At 43.1% G+C, this 14,320-nt stretch overlaps 1 protein-coding gene across 1 annotated transcript in view; it reads left to right on the plus strand.

Annotated features, from left to right (window-relative positions):
• Positions 1-14,320, plus strand: part of LOC113129103 (cyclin-K-like) — a 29,643-nt gene that overhangs the window by 2,783 nt on the left and 12,540 nt on the right. The window contains exons 8-9 of the mRNA XM_026304901.1: positions 45-75; positions 218-283. Of these exons, the coding sequence (XP_026160686.1) occupies positions 45-75; positions 218-283 (97 nt within the window). The remainder of the gene's footprint in view (positions 1-44; positions 76-217; positions 284-14,320) is intronic.

A 14,320-nucleotide genomic window follows, 5' to 3' on the forward strand; every position in this document is an offset into this window, starting at 1 on the left:
GGATCTCTTGAGTACTGTCTGACTCTGGCTGATGTTTTGTTTAGCCCTCTCCCAAAGATGACAGTAAGGTCGCTAGTAAGTACTAATCATGCCTATATAGCAAACATCTCTCACATATTAGAGGAATCATAGGTCAATTTAAGTGTGTAAATACCATATAGTACCATTTTGCTTTTTTTTCCTGTATCAGTGACTGGCTTCTGTTTTCATTTTCCAGACCTCCCAGATGTTGAGCCTCCTCCACCTCCTCCTCCACCTCCTCCTTCAGTGTGCATAAATCCTGGTCAGTGCCCTCTGCTCTTCATACCATTTAAAAACTCTGTCATGTCATTCTTGCACTGTTTACTCTGCATGGAAAAATGTACCATTAATGTGTGGTGAAGTGTGTGTGAGATTGGGGGGTCAGATTGGACAGGGAGTGATGTCATGACCTCTATGTCCAACACAAGAATAAAAAACCCAGCATTTTTAAAAAACCAGCAACAGCAGGGTTTTTCAAGATGCCAGCATGAAGGGAGGCTGTGTTTTGGGGAGTAAGCGCGCCTGTTCAGTAACTTTTATATAGGCATAACAGAGACCAAGACATGACTCTCGGCTGTGGAGGATGCCACAGCGCCCTATAAAACAAGCTGAAATAATTGGAGAAGTGGAAGACTTAGAGAATAGGGGGAAAATAAAGCATATTTGCATTGTTGGTCTCCCGGAGGGTGTCGAGGGCAATGACCACATACGTTTTTTGAGACGTTGTCGTGTGTTGACGACCTTGATGCTTTCCGTGAAAATTTCAATCTGACTATACTATGAGTCAATTTTCCAAAGTATACCTAGCAATCCTCTTCTATAGGATCACAAACAGTAGAGACACAACTGGATCCAAGTTCACAGGTGTTTATTCACAAACCATACTACAGACAATGAGCTACCCCAGAGTAAACTACCCCAGGGTATACTGCCCGTGTTCTCCTAAACTCTCTACCTTTATACTTTTAGTCAGAAGGATGGATTCCACCCCCTTAGACCATCTTCCTTCATTTTAAGGTTACACCGGTTTGTCACACAGGTTTTTCCATTATTAGTTTCCCTTTTTTTTTTGGACGTCTATATACCATTTTCTCCTCATTCCTTTTTAGGATAGGGGACCATGCCCCACCCATGTCTCTCTCCTATAGATGGACAGGTTTCCCTTGCTCTCTATCCTGTATTCAGTCCTAGTTTTGGTACACATTTACCTGTCTCTAAGACTTATTTTAGCCAAGCCTCCATCCTGTCCATACTTAGTTTCTTGTGCATGCCATTGATCCCTTACATACATGCCGTTACATGCCATTGATCCCACCTGTTCCCGTGGTGTATTGGGACTTACATGAACATGCCTTCAATCACATGCACACAGAACCCAGTCTACTCATGGCCTTAGATTTCTGGGACAATACACAACATTCCCCCCTTTGGTCCTAACAGGACCATCCAACGAATACATTAATATCAGAAATCAGGCCATTTGAACATACTTATAGACTGATATCATACTCAATACAATACGATCTATCACTCCTGACAGTGAGGGTTTTCCTACAAGAAGTTATCCCACCCGTTAATATACAGGTGTCAGATCCTTCTCAAATGATCCTAGGCCCAATGTGCTCAAAACATGGATCATTCAGATACCATCACTGACAGGAATCCTGTGGATGAGGTGACGTAACAGGGGAAACATCCTCTCACACTTTTTCTTCCTGCAAGAGGTAAAACCCCCATCCTGTGACCACATCCATTGTGTACTAACTACAATATATCCATCATAATATCCATCATCATCCATCATATATCCATTCATCATACCAAGTAGTAATGAAAACTGTATTACTAAGTAAGTAAGCATGTGTTATAGCAGATTAAACATAACACTTATATAATCCCCATGAACTATACTGTAACAGTCATTAACCATCCATTTTTATTACACGGGCCGCTTTAGGCGGTACTTCATGCTTTTCTTCATTGTAGCCATCTCCTCAGTCAAATCACTTTCTGTCCCAAACTAGTCCCATGGTCGTGACAGAGACCTGCTCCCTTTTGAGCACTACCCTGGTCGGTGTTACTGTTACTAGTTGAGGAGCTTTGTGCTCCCTCTGGTGAGGCTAGTCTGTTTCTGCAATGCTCCAGCAATCGAGCTGAACGTCTCTTTCCTTGAGGTGAGGCTGGTGAGTCGGCTGTAGAGCTTCGTGTGGTGCCTTCAGCATCCCCGTCATCGTCTCCGGTATGAGACGATGACCTGGAATGGACCCTCTCTACGGGGTTCGTTCCACTGACGTCTGAACACTCGTATGAAAACCTGGTCACCCACTTGAACCCCCCGTGCATCCACTGGGATTCTACTTTCTCCTTTGCTGTTGGCTTCTTTCACCTGTTGGAAGACAAGTCTGTGGATTTGAGTTAGACCCCTCAGATAATCTCCCAATTCCTTTTCAAGCTGTTGCAGTGTTGGTCCTTCTATGGGACCACGATATTGTGGGAGTGGCATGGGACGTCCCGTAAGCATTTCATGCGGGGTTAGATGAGTTAGTCTGTTAGTTTAAGAGAGCATGTACATTAGTGCTAAAGGCACTGCATCCACCCATGTTAATCTCCTTCCACTATCAACTATGATTTTACATATTTTAGCTTTAAATGCATCCAAACTTCTGTTTGACACCCATTTCTTGCATTACTCCTGACACAAAGTGAGGACCATTGTCTGATGAGATGGTATCTGGCATGCCAAACCTAGGAAAAACTTCTGTACACAAAAACTTGGCTGCTGCTTTATGATCTGGCCTAGTAGTTGGACATGCTTCTATCCATCCGCTAAATCTGCACACAACCACAAAAAGATACCTTTTATTCCTGACTCGATCTATCATATCAACATAATCCATCATCAAATGCCTAAATGGTCATTCAGGCACAGGTATATGAGCTATTGGATGAGTGAACATTTTCCTCACATTATACTTTGGGCAGTGCTGACACAACGCTAGCTCCCTGTCAACCATTGGTGTCATGTAGGGTGACCACCACACGGCTTGCAACTTTTTCAACACATGGGCTCGTGAACAATGATCTGGTTCATGTATCTTTCTAATAGCAAATGGCAACAAAGCTAAAGGTAATACAAAGTGACCATGGCTACTTCTCCACAACCCTTCATTGGGTGTGGTTGTTCTGATGCCCCCCTTTGGACCCATAGTCTCTTTTCTGCCTCAGGTACTGAATTTTGAGCTTCTATTAGTGAGGCCAAACTAGTTATAGGTGCTGTGTCTCCTTCATACAAAATTGGAGCTTGTATTACACTTTTGGTTGCTTCTTTTGCTGCTTCGTCTGCTAAATTATTTCCTTTCGCTACTAAAGAGCTGTTTGTTTGATGTGCTGGACACTTTACTATGGCAGGTGTACCATCTGCACGGAAGAAGCCTCGCTGTTTCCATATACTGGCATGGATGTGACACACTCCATACCCATATGCACTATCTGTATAGATAGTGGCTGCTTTTCCTGCTGCCATTTGACAGGCTGCAGTGAGAGCTTTTATTTCAGCTAATTGAGCTGAGCATGGCTGATCTAAGCTCATTGATTGTACTGTAACAAATGTGCCATCTGGTTTCAGCTGAACAACACCAATAACCTGCATGGGTACCTGCTTTATCCCTTATGCATGATCCATCCACAAGCAAAGTTAGCTCTGAAGGGATGGGTTGATTATGCAGATTTTCACGTACCTGCATAAATTTATCAGTTTCCTGAATACAATCATGAGGACGTCCCTCATTTGGTAGTACCATTCTTGTTGCCGGATTTATAGTAGTGCATCTTTGTACTGTTAGTTCTTTTCCAGATAGCAATACTTCATAGCCTGTCCGTCTGGCTTGAGTGACTACAAACCGTGGACTCGTAAGTTATGCATGTAATTGGTGGGATGTGTACAATGTCACTGGATGTCCCATTGTCAAAACTGATGCTTTTTTGTAAGCAAATGCTGCAGCTGCTAAACCCTGATAACAGGGTGGCAGTCCTTTTTCTATGTTATCCACCTTTGTACTATAATAAGCTATATATAGGTTGCTTCCCTGTAGTGGAATCCTGCATTAATACAGCACAGACATAGCCTTGTCGTTCAGCCACATACAAATGAAATGGTTTGCTGTAATCTGGGTTAGCTAAAGCTGGGGCAGTCTGCATGTCCCTTTTCAGGACTTGGAATGCTCCTTCAGCCTCTTCAGTCCATTCCAGTGGAGCTGAACGATTTTTGTCCAGCTGCACGTATCATGTTTCTCAATGGGGCTGCTTTAATAATCACAGATCCAGGGTCTACTGTAGACAGCCAACCCCAGAAAGGACAACATTTGGCCCACCGTTTGCGGCTTTGGGGCCTTAGTTATTGCTTCCACTTGAGTGTTTGTTGGCAGAATTGCAGTTTACTTTTACTGACCTTGTGTCCTCCAGCTGCCAGTGCCTTTAAGACTATAATGGAGTCTTTTTCACACTGCTCTTTGCTATTTGAGCAAATCAAAATGTCATCAACATACATAAGTGTAGTGGACTGAATGTCCAAATGCTGGAGATCTTCTGCTAGCGCTTAATTAAATATTGAAGGGGAGTGCACAAACCCTTGGGGTAACCTTTGATAGGTATACTGTTGTCCTTGATATGTAAATGCAAACAAATACTGTGAATTTGGATGAACAGGCACACTAAAAAATGCAGAGCACAGATCAACCACTGTATACCACTTTGCCCCTGGAGGAATGTTGGACAATAATGTATGTGGATCAGGGACTACAGGATTTTCTTCAGCAACTATTGCATTAATTGCTCTTAAGTCATGCACTAATCTATAATCATTTGAATTTGGTTTTTCTATTGGAAAAATTGGAGTGTTGCATGCACTTTTAGTTCTAATTAACACTCCTGCTTCTAATAACCCATCAATAATTGGTTTTATTCCTTCTATCTTGCTCCTATTTTTATTTGGAATTGGAGTGGAGTTGCTGATTTCACTAATCCTACATCCGTTTTGTGTGATGTTGTGGGACCTGTTTTAGCAATTCTTCATGTTCTTCTGTTAGTGTAATATTAATTTTGCATAACAATCTTACCTTTTCTGCTATTACCTCATCTGCCTGCTTACTAGTCATTCTAATAAAATGTTTATCTGGTGAAACTTGGATGAATTGACAATCTGTGTGACTCCATTCACTGACCTGTAAGGCCTCTTTTATCATTGGCCCCAAGTTTTGGGATTCATAGCCTTCTGCTATGAGCAATGTAACATGAGGCGCTGATTCTGGGACTTGGAACCATGCTTTTAGCTCATTCGGGAGTGTAACTATTGCTGCAGCTCCTTGAGGTCCCAATATGATGTCATCATAGGTTGTGTGGTTCATCAATTCATCCCAACATTTTTCATAATCCTCACAAGTATAGTTTGATTTTTGTCATACATCATGGTACAATGGAGTGGGAGAGTTGGCTCTCGTGCCTTTTCATAGTAATGAGTTATGAACAATTTCTAAGTTTCCCATTCTTGCTTTAGAAATATTCTGATACTGATACTGATATTCAAGATGGCGCCGCGGATGGCTGCCTCGGTCTGGAGCTCTCCAGTTGTTTTGTTATTTTTGTTAGTTTGTCCTGCACTTTGTTTCTGTAACTTATTAAGTTTCACTCGGGCTGAACTGCTAAGCATTCGGCAGCACTCCCAGGATATTTTTCCTCCAATTTTTGCACATTCGGACGTTTTGTGGAGCGTTTTAGCTGGCGGAGCAGCTGCGCTTCTCAGAAAGCGCAAACGCGGGAAGCGCGCTGGTGCGCTGGTGAAACTTCGTCAGCGCGGCCTCAGGACAGCGCTGCCCAGCATACACCTGGCGAATCTCCGCTCGCTACCCAACAAGATGGACGAAATACACCTGCTTATCCGGATAAACAAGGACTTTTCGAACTCTGCTGCTCTGTGTTTCACGGAGACCTGGCTTAATGGAGCCATACCGGACAGCGCGCTCCATCTGCCCGGATTCCAGCTGATCAGAGCGGACCGCAACTCAGACGCAACGGGGAAATCGCGCGGTGGTGGGACATGCTTTTACATCAATGAGAGGTGGTGTACAGATGCAACAGTGTTGAAGAAGATCTGCTGTCCTGACCTGGAAGCACTTTTCATTAACTGTAAACCCTTCTACTCACCGCGGGAGTTTTCCTCGTGCGTTCTGGTCAGTGTTTACATTCCCCCGCAAGCGCGCGTGTGCGACGCGCTGCATCAGCTGGCTGAGGAGATCGCAAACACGGAGCAGCAACACCCGGACTCTGTTTTTATCATCCTCGGAGACTTTAATAAAGCACACTTGAGCCACGAACTGCCCAAATTCAAGCAGCACATCAAGTGCCCCACCAGGGAGGGCAATATTCTGGACCACTGCTACACCACAATAAAGGATGCATATCACGCCGTCCCCAGAGCAGCTTTAGGACTCTCTGACCACTGTCTGGTCCACCTCATACCAACATACAGGCAAAAGCTTAAATCTGCTAAGCCTGTAGTGAGAACTGTCAAGAGATGGACCAGGGAAACAGAGCAGGAGCTACAGGCCTGCTTTGAATGCACTGACTGGAGTGTTTTTCAAGCTGCTGCCACAAACCTGGATGAACTCACGGACTCTGTTACATCTTACATCAGTTTCTGTGAGGACATGTGCATTCCCACCCGGACCTTCTTAACATACAACAACGACAAACCATGGTTCTCTGGAAAACTCAGACAGCTTCGTAAAGCCAAAGGAGATGCCTACAGAAGTGGTGATCGGGTCTTGTATAATCAGGCCAGGAACACACTGAATAAGGAGATCAGAGCAGCTAAGAGGAGCTACTCCAAAAAGCTGGAAAACCAGTTTACAGCTAACGACTCTGCTTCAGTGTGGAGAGGCCTGAGGACAATAACCAACTATAGGACTCCATCCTCCTCCTCAATAGGCAATCAAACGCTGGTGAACGATCTGAATGAGTTTTATTGCAGATTTGAATCACCCCCCACCCGCTCTGATTGTCCTCCAGAGCAACCATTAACACCTCCATCCATCAACCCCCTCTCCCCCGCTCTGATACTTCAGACCAGTGTGGACGATGTGTGTCGGCTCTTCAGGAAGCAGAAGAGAAGGAAAGCACCAGGACCAGATGGGGTTTCACCATCATGCCTCAGAACCTGTGCTGACCAGCTGGCTCCCATCTTCTCTCTGATCTTCAACAGATCACTGGAGCTGTGTGAAGTCCCTGCATGCTTCAAACGCTCCACCATCATTCCCATCCCCAAGAAGCCAAAAATCACAGGACTCAACGACTACAGACCAGTGGCTCTGACATCCGTGGTCATGAAGTCCTTTGAAAGACTGGTGTTGGCCCATCTGAAGAACGTCACTGGACCCTTCCTGGACCCCCTGCAGTTTGCCTACCGATCCAATCGGTCCGTGGATGATGCAGTCAATATGGGGCTGCACTACATCCTGCAACATCTGGACAAACCAGGGACTTATGTAAGGATTCTGTTTGTGGACTTCAGCTCAGCATTCAACACCATCATCCCATCACTCCTCCAGAATAAACTCTCCCAGCTCTCTGTTCCTGACTCCACCTGTCAGTGGATTACAAGCTTCCTGACGGATAGGCAACAGCTAGTGAGGATGGGGAAATTTACTTCTGGCTCCCGCATCACCAGCACCGGCGCCCCCCAGGGGTGTGTTCTCTCCCCACTGCTCTTCTCCCTCTACACAAACGACTGCACCTCCTGTGACTCCTCTGTGAAACTCCTGAAGTTTGCAGATGACACCACTGTCATTGGTCTCATCCAGGACGGTGAAGAGTCTGCATACAGACAGGAGGTGGAGCAGCTGGCTCGCTGGTGCAGTCACAACAACTTGGAGCTAAACACGCTCAAAACAGTGGAGATGGTTGTGGACTTCAGGAGAAATGCCCCCACCCACCCCCCTCTCACCATTATGAACAGCACTGTGGCACTAGTGGAGTCATTCAGGTTCCTGGGCACCACCATCTCTCAGGACCTGAAGTGGAACTTCCACATCGACTCCATCACGAAGAAGGCCCAGCAGAGGTTGTACTTCCTGCGCCAGCTGAAGAAGTTCAACCTTCCACAGACGCTGCTGACCCAGTTCTACTCAGCGGTCATCGAGTCGGTCCTGTGCTCCTCCATCACTGTCTGGTTTAGTTCTGCCTCTAAATCAGACATCCGAAGACTTCAGAGGACAGTCCGGACCGCTGAGAAGATCATCGGTGTTACCCTACCCACCCTCCAAGTCCTGTTCACCTCCAGAGTGAGAAAAAGAGCTCGGAAAATCACTCTGGATGCCACCCACCCGAGTCACCACCTCTTCCAGCTCTTACCGTCTGGCCGGCGCTTCAGAGCTCCAAACATCAAGACAGCCCGGCACAAAGGAAGCTTCTTCCCTCAGGCCATCCAACTCTTAAACTCGTAGCTCTCCACCATTCCCTTCCACCACCTGCACTATGACACTTGCACCTTCTTGCTCTTTGCACAGCAATTAGTTCCCCTTTCATCCTGTTTCTCAGGTTATCTGTGCATTTTTCTCTTAGTCTTTTAGTTTTTTGTAGCATTTCTGTAGCATTTATGTTTACTGTTTGACCCTTTGTAGCATTTGTATTTATGTCTGTTTGCACTGGAGTACCCCCCCCCCCCCCCTGTACCAAAACAAATTCCTTGTGTGTGTGTGTGTGCACACTCACTTGGCAATAAAGCTCATTCTGATTCTGATTCTGATTCTGATTCTGAAATGAGTATTGCGATGTTATTCTCATCCAGTATACTTGTGCTTCTTCTGTCTTGTCTGCCGTGTCTTGATCCATTATGGGTTCAATCAGTGACATCATAGTACTCTGACCTTCTTCTGGAATTTCAAAAGAAACTCCTTCTGGTGTACATAGTATTTTTGTTTTCAGTGAGCAAAGGATATCTCTTCCTAACAGATTTATTGGTGTGTTTTCTAAATAGAGGAGTGGAGCATAGACAGTTTTTCCTGCAACCTTCATTGGAACCGGTTCTGTCATAGGTATTACTTGGGTTTTCCCAGAGAAGCCAACAGTTCGAATCTTTGAAGTGGATAGGGGAAGTTCGGCTCCTTCTTTTCCAATACATGAATATGTTGCTCCTGTGTCCACCATAAATTGATATTGTCGATCTTGTATTGTGATTCCTATGGTGGGTTCACTTTGTGGTTGCATTATGATAACAGGTGCAATTACTTCCCCTTTAGGCTTCTCTAAGCATCCCTATTGCCACTGTGCTGCAGGGCCCATCCATGGGTTGTTGGGATCCATAGTTCTCATCCATGGGTTTCTTGGACAGTTTCTTTGTAAGTGGCCTAGTCGTCCACATCCCCAACATTGTATCTCTCCTCTCAAAGCTTCTGGCTGTGTCGGCAGTCCTGCTGGAAGCTGTTGATGTTGCTGTTGGTACTGCATTTGGAGAGGACCCCGTCTCCATCTTCCTCTCTGGGGTGGTCCTCCTCTTTGATTAAATCTTCCTCTACCCTGGAAGGGATAGCTTGTGTTTCCTCGTTGGTTAATATGTTTAAAAAGCACAAATGTCAGGACATGTCAAAATTTGTCCAGGCCCCAAAAACCCCCTCAGACCCCAGAGGGTTAAGATGCACATGTATGGGAGGAGCCTGTTGCACAGGTGTGAACATTGGGGACCCATATGATGGATGCTGTGTGGCAGGTGGTACTTGTGGCATTGCAGTGGTAGCAGATATTACTGGAGCCTGTGTCACCACTGGTTCAGGCTTGGATTCAGATTTTGGTTCGTGGTTAAGTATGTGATGTTACTGTCTTTTTTCTGCTTTGTCAGTTCTCCTATCTGGAGTTGTGTTAGCTTACCGGCTAACATTTTAGTTGTTTCTTCTTGACTTTGTTTTTCTGCTCTGTGTGCTTCCACATAATGCACAATGTGTTCAGAGAACACTGGCCAGTCCATTTTCATTAGTCCAACCACATTGTCTAGTTTCTTTCTTACATCTTCGGGCATGGCTTTCTTCACCATCAGCTTGAAAAGAGTTTTAGTTGTTTCATTTGCATTCCATTCACTTCCTGTTTCATCCTTCCATTTCCTCTGGAATCCATGAAGAAACTAAGTTGGACTTTCTTCATCTTTCAATGTCTCTTTTTCCAGCTTTGAGGGATCTATCTTAGATGGGTATTTTTCTCGTAGCGCCCGCCATACTTCTGATCTGTAATTTCCAAATGGTACTCCATCATAATGATTGTCTTGGACCATGGCTATTGTGCCTCCCTCCGTCAGGATTTCCACAGTAGTTTGTTTTCCTACTATTTGCATCAGCAGACCCTTGATATCTCCCATAGCCAACGTTATTCCTCCTGTGTTTTCTTCAAAAGCTGTGATCCATTTATCTGCTCCATCTGTCAGGGCTGGTAAGCGATTTGTCAATCCCACCATATCCATGAAACTCCATGGCACATATCTAGCTGCTTGATTGGGTCCTTTTTGTAATAATGGTTCCATGTACGAAGTTTCTTCTCTCATTTCCAACTCCTCGTCTTTTTCATCCTCTTCTTCTGAATTTGAGTTTCCTGTCTCTGCTGGAAATTTTATCCTTTTCCCACTTCTCAGGATCATGGGTCTAGTGACTTCTCCTCTTGCTGGCTGAATGTCACCTTTGATATGTACGCTGAAGTTTTGTGATGCTTTCTTTGTGTGAGGCATTCACTGTTGGCTGTTTTCTCTCAGTGTAGTGGGAAATGAGAGAAGTAGAACAATCTCTTGAAGTTCATCAATGTAACGGGCTGCTTCCTCTATGTCCATAGAACCTCATCTTTTACTTTGAGTTCCTTGTTTAATTATTTTATTCCATTCATTCCCTTTCTCCAGACTCTTCTGTCTGTGGTTGTCTATAGAATCTCTAAGTTGTTCAGCTGATTTCTGATATTTGCTGGAGAAAGGGTTCTCTGGTTTCCAATAGGTCCCATGTTGCCGTCTGTTTCTCTCGGTTTCATACTCTCCTGTTCTACTCAGATCCATTAATGGACAAGTTTCTTCAATGTCTATTTTATTTAGATCTGGATACATATGTGATGTAACTTTTCTACTTATTGTCTTCTTTCCCAGGTCTGGAAACTCTGGGGACATGTCATGTCCTGCTTCTGTTGATCTATTTAGGTGCAGTGGAGTAATTTGATCTCCCACTCTCCATTTCTCTCGTGTGTGTGTATATTTTTCTTTCATGCATTCTTCTTTTTCTCTTAACTCAACAGTAAAAGTTCCTTCTATACTGCCCTCCATTTCTGTTTCTACAGTCAGTGGACATTGTCTAACTTTCCTCCGGGCCTCATGCGGTGATTGGGCATGGGCTTCTGCTACTGGTGCTGTGGGCTTAATTTTCTCTGCCTCCAGTTCAGGCTTTACTATCATCTGTTTTTGCACTCCTTCCATTTTGAAATAACTCAGTATTTCTCTCTGTTCTTCATTTTTTATTTTTTTCCTTCTGGTGCCTGTTATCATTCTCTTTATCCTTATTTCTCAACTCTGTCTCCACTCTGTCACAGTATACCAGGTCAAAGGTCCCATCCATAGGCCATTTTGTGCCTCCTGATGTTATTCTGTGCCATCTTCTCATGCACTGTTGAATTTTCCGTCGTCTGGTTGGGTGTTTTAACATAATTAATTCTACCAGTGTTGTTATATCTTTTTGTTTACTATATCTTACTCCCATTATCTTTCTGGGGCTAGGCTGGGTATAGTGACCCTGTAGTGGTTATTCCTTTTATTATTTTGATTATTTCTTTTATTATTAATTATTCATTAATATTATTTTACTTTATTATTATTATTATTATTATTGTTAGGTAATTTCTTAAAAGATACACAGTCTATGGTGTTCCTCAGCTGTGTTACCTTACTGCACCTTTTCCCAGAATTCCCACTTTATATCTTTTATCACTTTATTCCTCTTTATCCATTTTATCAATTATATTTTACACTTTCCAACACACCCACTTCACTATTCATCAGTTATTTTACACTTTATAGTTGATACCTTAGCAATTTTTTACACATTACATGCAATATTATAAATTCATTATTAGCAGCTTTTCATAAGCAACCTTTTTTACACACTACTCATTCGCACTTACTCTTTATTTATCATCAAGCAGCTTTTTACATATATATATACAAGGCCTTTAATTCTATTTCTACTTCTACTAATCTTTTCTTCTGGTAGCTACACTCACAGTCCTCTATCATAGGCACTGTATCTATATCTTCTTTTAGGCCCTGAAAGTTGACCCATTACTCCTGAGAGGGCACAGTAATATCAGTCAAACCTGCCTTAGGTTATTTTTTAGCCTGTATCGCTCCTGTGAGGGCACAGCGATATGTGATCAGACGTAACCTCTTGACCCCCAGTTCCGGCACGGGTCGCACTGAGCTCTATTTCCAATCTCTGTCTACACTTACCACTAGTAAATTACCTCACTCACACTGAGTACTCCAGACCTTCACTACAACACACAACTTCACTACTAGACATTAAAAACATTCATCTCACTAGATACTGACCTTATTATACTCAACAATATACCATATCATTCCCCCAGCACACATCAAACACAATCCAATCCATATGAATATAACCACATTTAGCAAACACCTTTCACCTTCATCCATTCCTTCTTACTCTTTCCACCATATCTATTATCTCTATATTATAATTAATACCTATGTAATGTTAACATTAATCACAATCAACAATATGCACATTAAGCAAAGCAATTATCCAGCAACATCAGCTTGCACATTTAAAAAGACAAACATTTCTAAACACCTGTTAATTTTGGATTCAGCTTCCTTTATTTTCTAAAGACTTTAATCATGCCCTTATATTTACTCAATTTTCTCAATTTTACTTAATTAACTTTAGGTTCTTTAGGAAAGGTTTAACAGTACCTGGGACACTGGTCTGGAGCAGAGAGGACAGTTATGCTCATAAATTTAATATAAAATTTTTTCTCACCTTTCTTTTGGTGAATTTTGGGGCCCCTGAGCTTTACTGTCCTGTCTGGCCCAGTCCTCCGCCACAGGCCACTCCACCGATCCTCCTGGCTGGCTCGCCAAATGTTGTGTGTTGACGACCTTGATGCTTTTCCGTGAAAATTTCTGACTATACTATAACTGAGTCAATTTTCCAAAGTATAGCTAGCAATCCTCTTCTATACAATCACAAACAGTAGAGACACAACTGGATCCAAGTTCACAGGTGTTTATTCACAAACCATAGTACAGACAATGAGCTATTCAATTCAATTCAATTCAATTTTATTTGTATAGCGCCAAATCACAATACAAATCATCTCAAGGCACTTTACAAAAAGTAAAACTAAAAACCCAACAATTCCCTTATGAGCAAGCACTTGGCGACAGTGGAGAGGAAAAACTCCCTTTGCCTGAAGCCAGCCCTAACTATATGATTTGTCAAAAAGGAAGGTTTTAAGTCTAGCCTTAAAAGTATAGAGAGTGTCTGCCTCCTGAACCCAGGCTGGGAGCTGGTTCCATAGGAGAGGAGCTTGATAACTAAAGGCTCTGCCTCCCATTCTGCTTTTGGAAACTCTGGGAACCACAAGTAGACCTGCACTCTGAGAGCGAAGTGGTCTATTGGGATAATATGGTACTATGAGGTCTTTAAGGTATGAAGGAGCTTGATTATGAAGGGATTTGTATGTGAGAAGAAGGATTTTAAATTCTATTCTATATTTTACAGGGAGCCAATGAAGAGAAGCCAATATAGGAGAAATATGATCTCTCTTGCTAGTTCCTGTCAGGACTCTGGCTGCGGCATTCTGGATTAATTGGAGGCTTTTTATGGAGATATTGGGACATCCAGATAGTAATGAGTTACAGTAATCTAGCCTTGAGGTAACAAATGCATGGACTAGTTTTTCTGCATCATTTTGAGACAGGATGTTCCTAATTTTGGAAATGTTGCGCAGGTGAAAGAATGCAGTTCTAGAGATTTGTTTTATGTGTGAGTTAAAGGACATGTCCTGGTCAAAAATAACTCCAAGGTTTTTTACAGTAGTGCTAGAGGCCAGGGTTATGCCATCTAGAGTAGCTATAATTTGAGAAAAGTTATTTCTGAGATTTTTTGGCCCAAATATAATGACTTCTGTTTTCTCCAAGTTTAAAAGTAAAAAGTTACTGGTCATCCAAGCCTTTATGTCAGTTAGACAGGCTTGAAGTCTGGTTAAC

Source organism: Mastacembelus armatus, chromosome 22, assembly GCF_900324485.2.
Source record: "Mastacembelus armatus chromosome 22, fMasArm1.2, whole genome shotgun sequence".
NCBI classification, from domain to species: domain Eukaryota; kingdom Metazoa; phylum Chordata; class Actinopteri; order Synbranchiformes; family Mastacembelidae; genus Mastacembelus; species Mastacembelus armatus.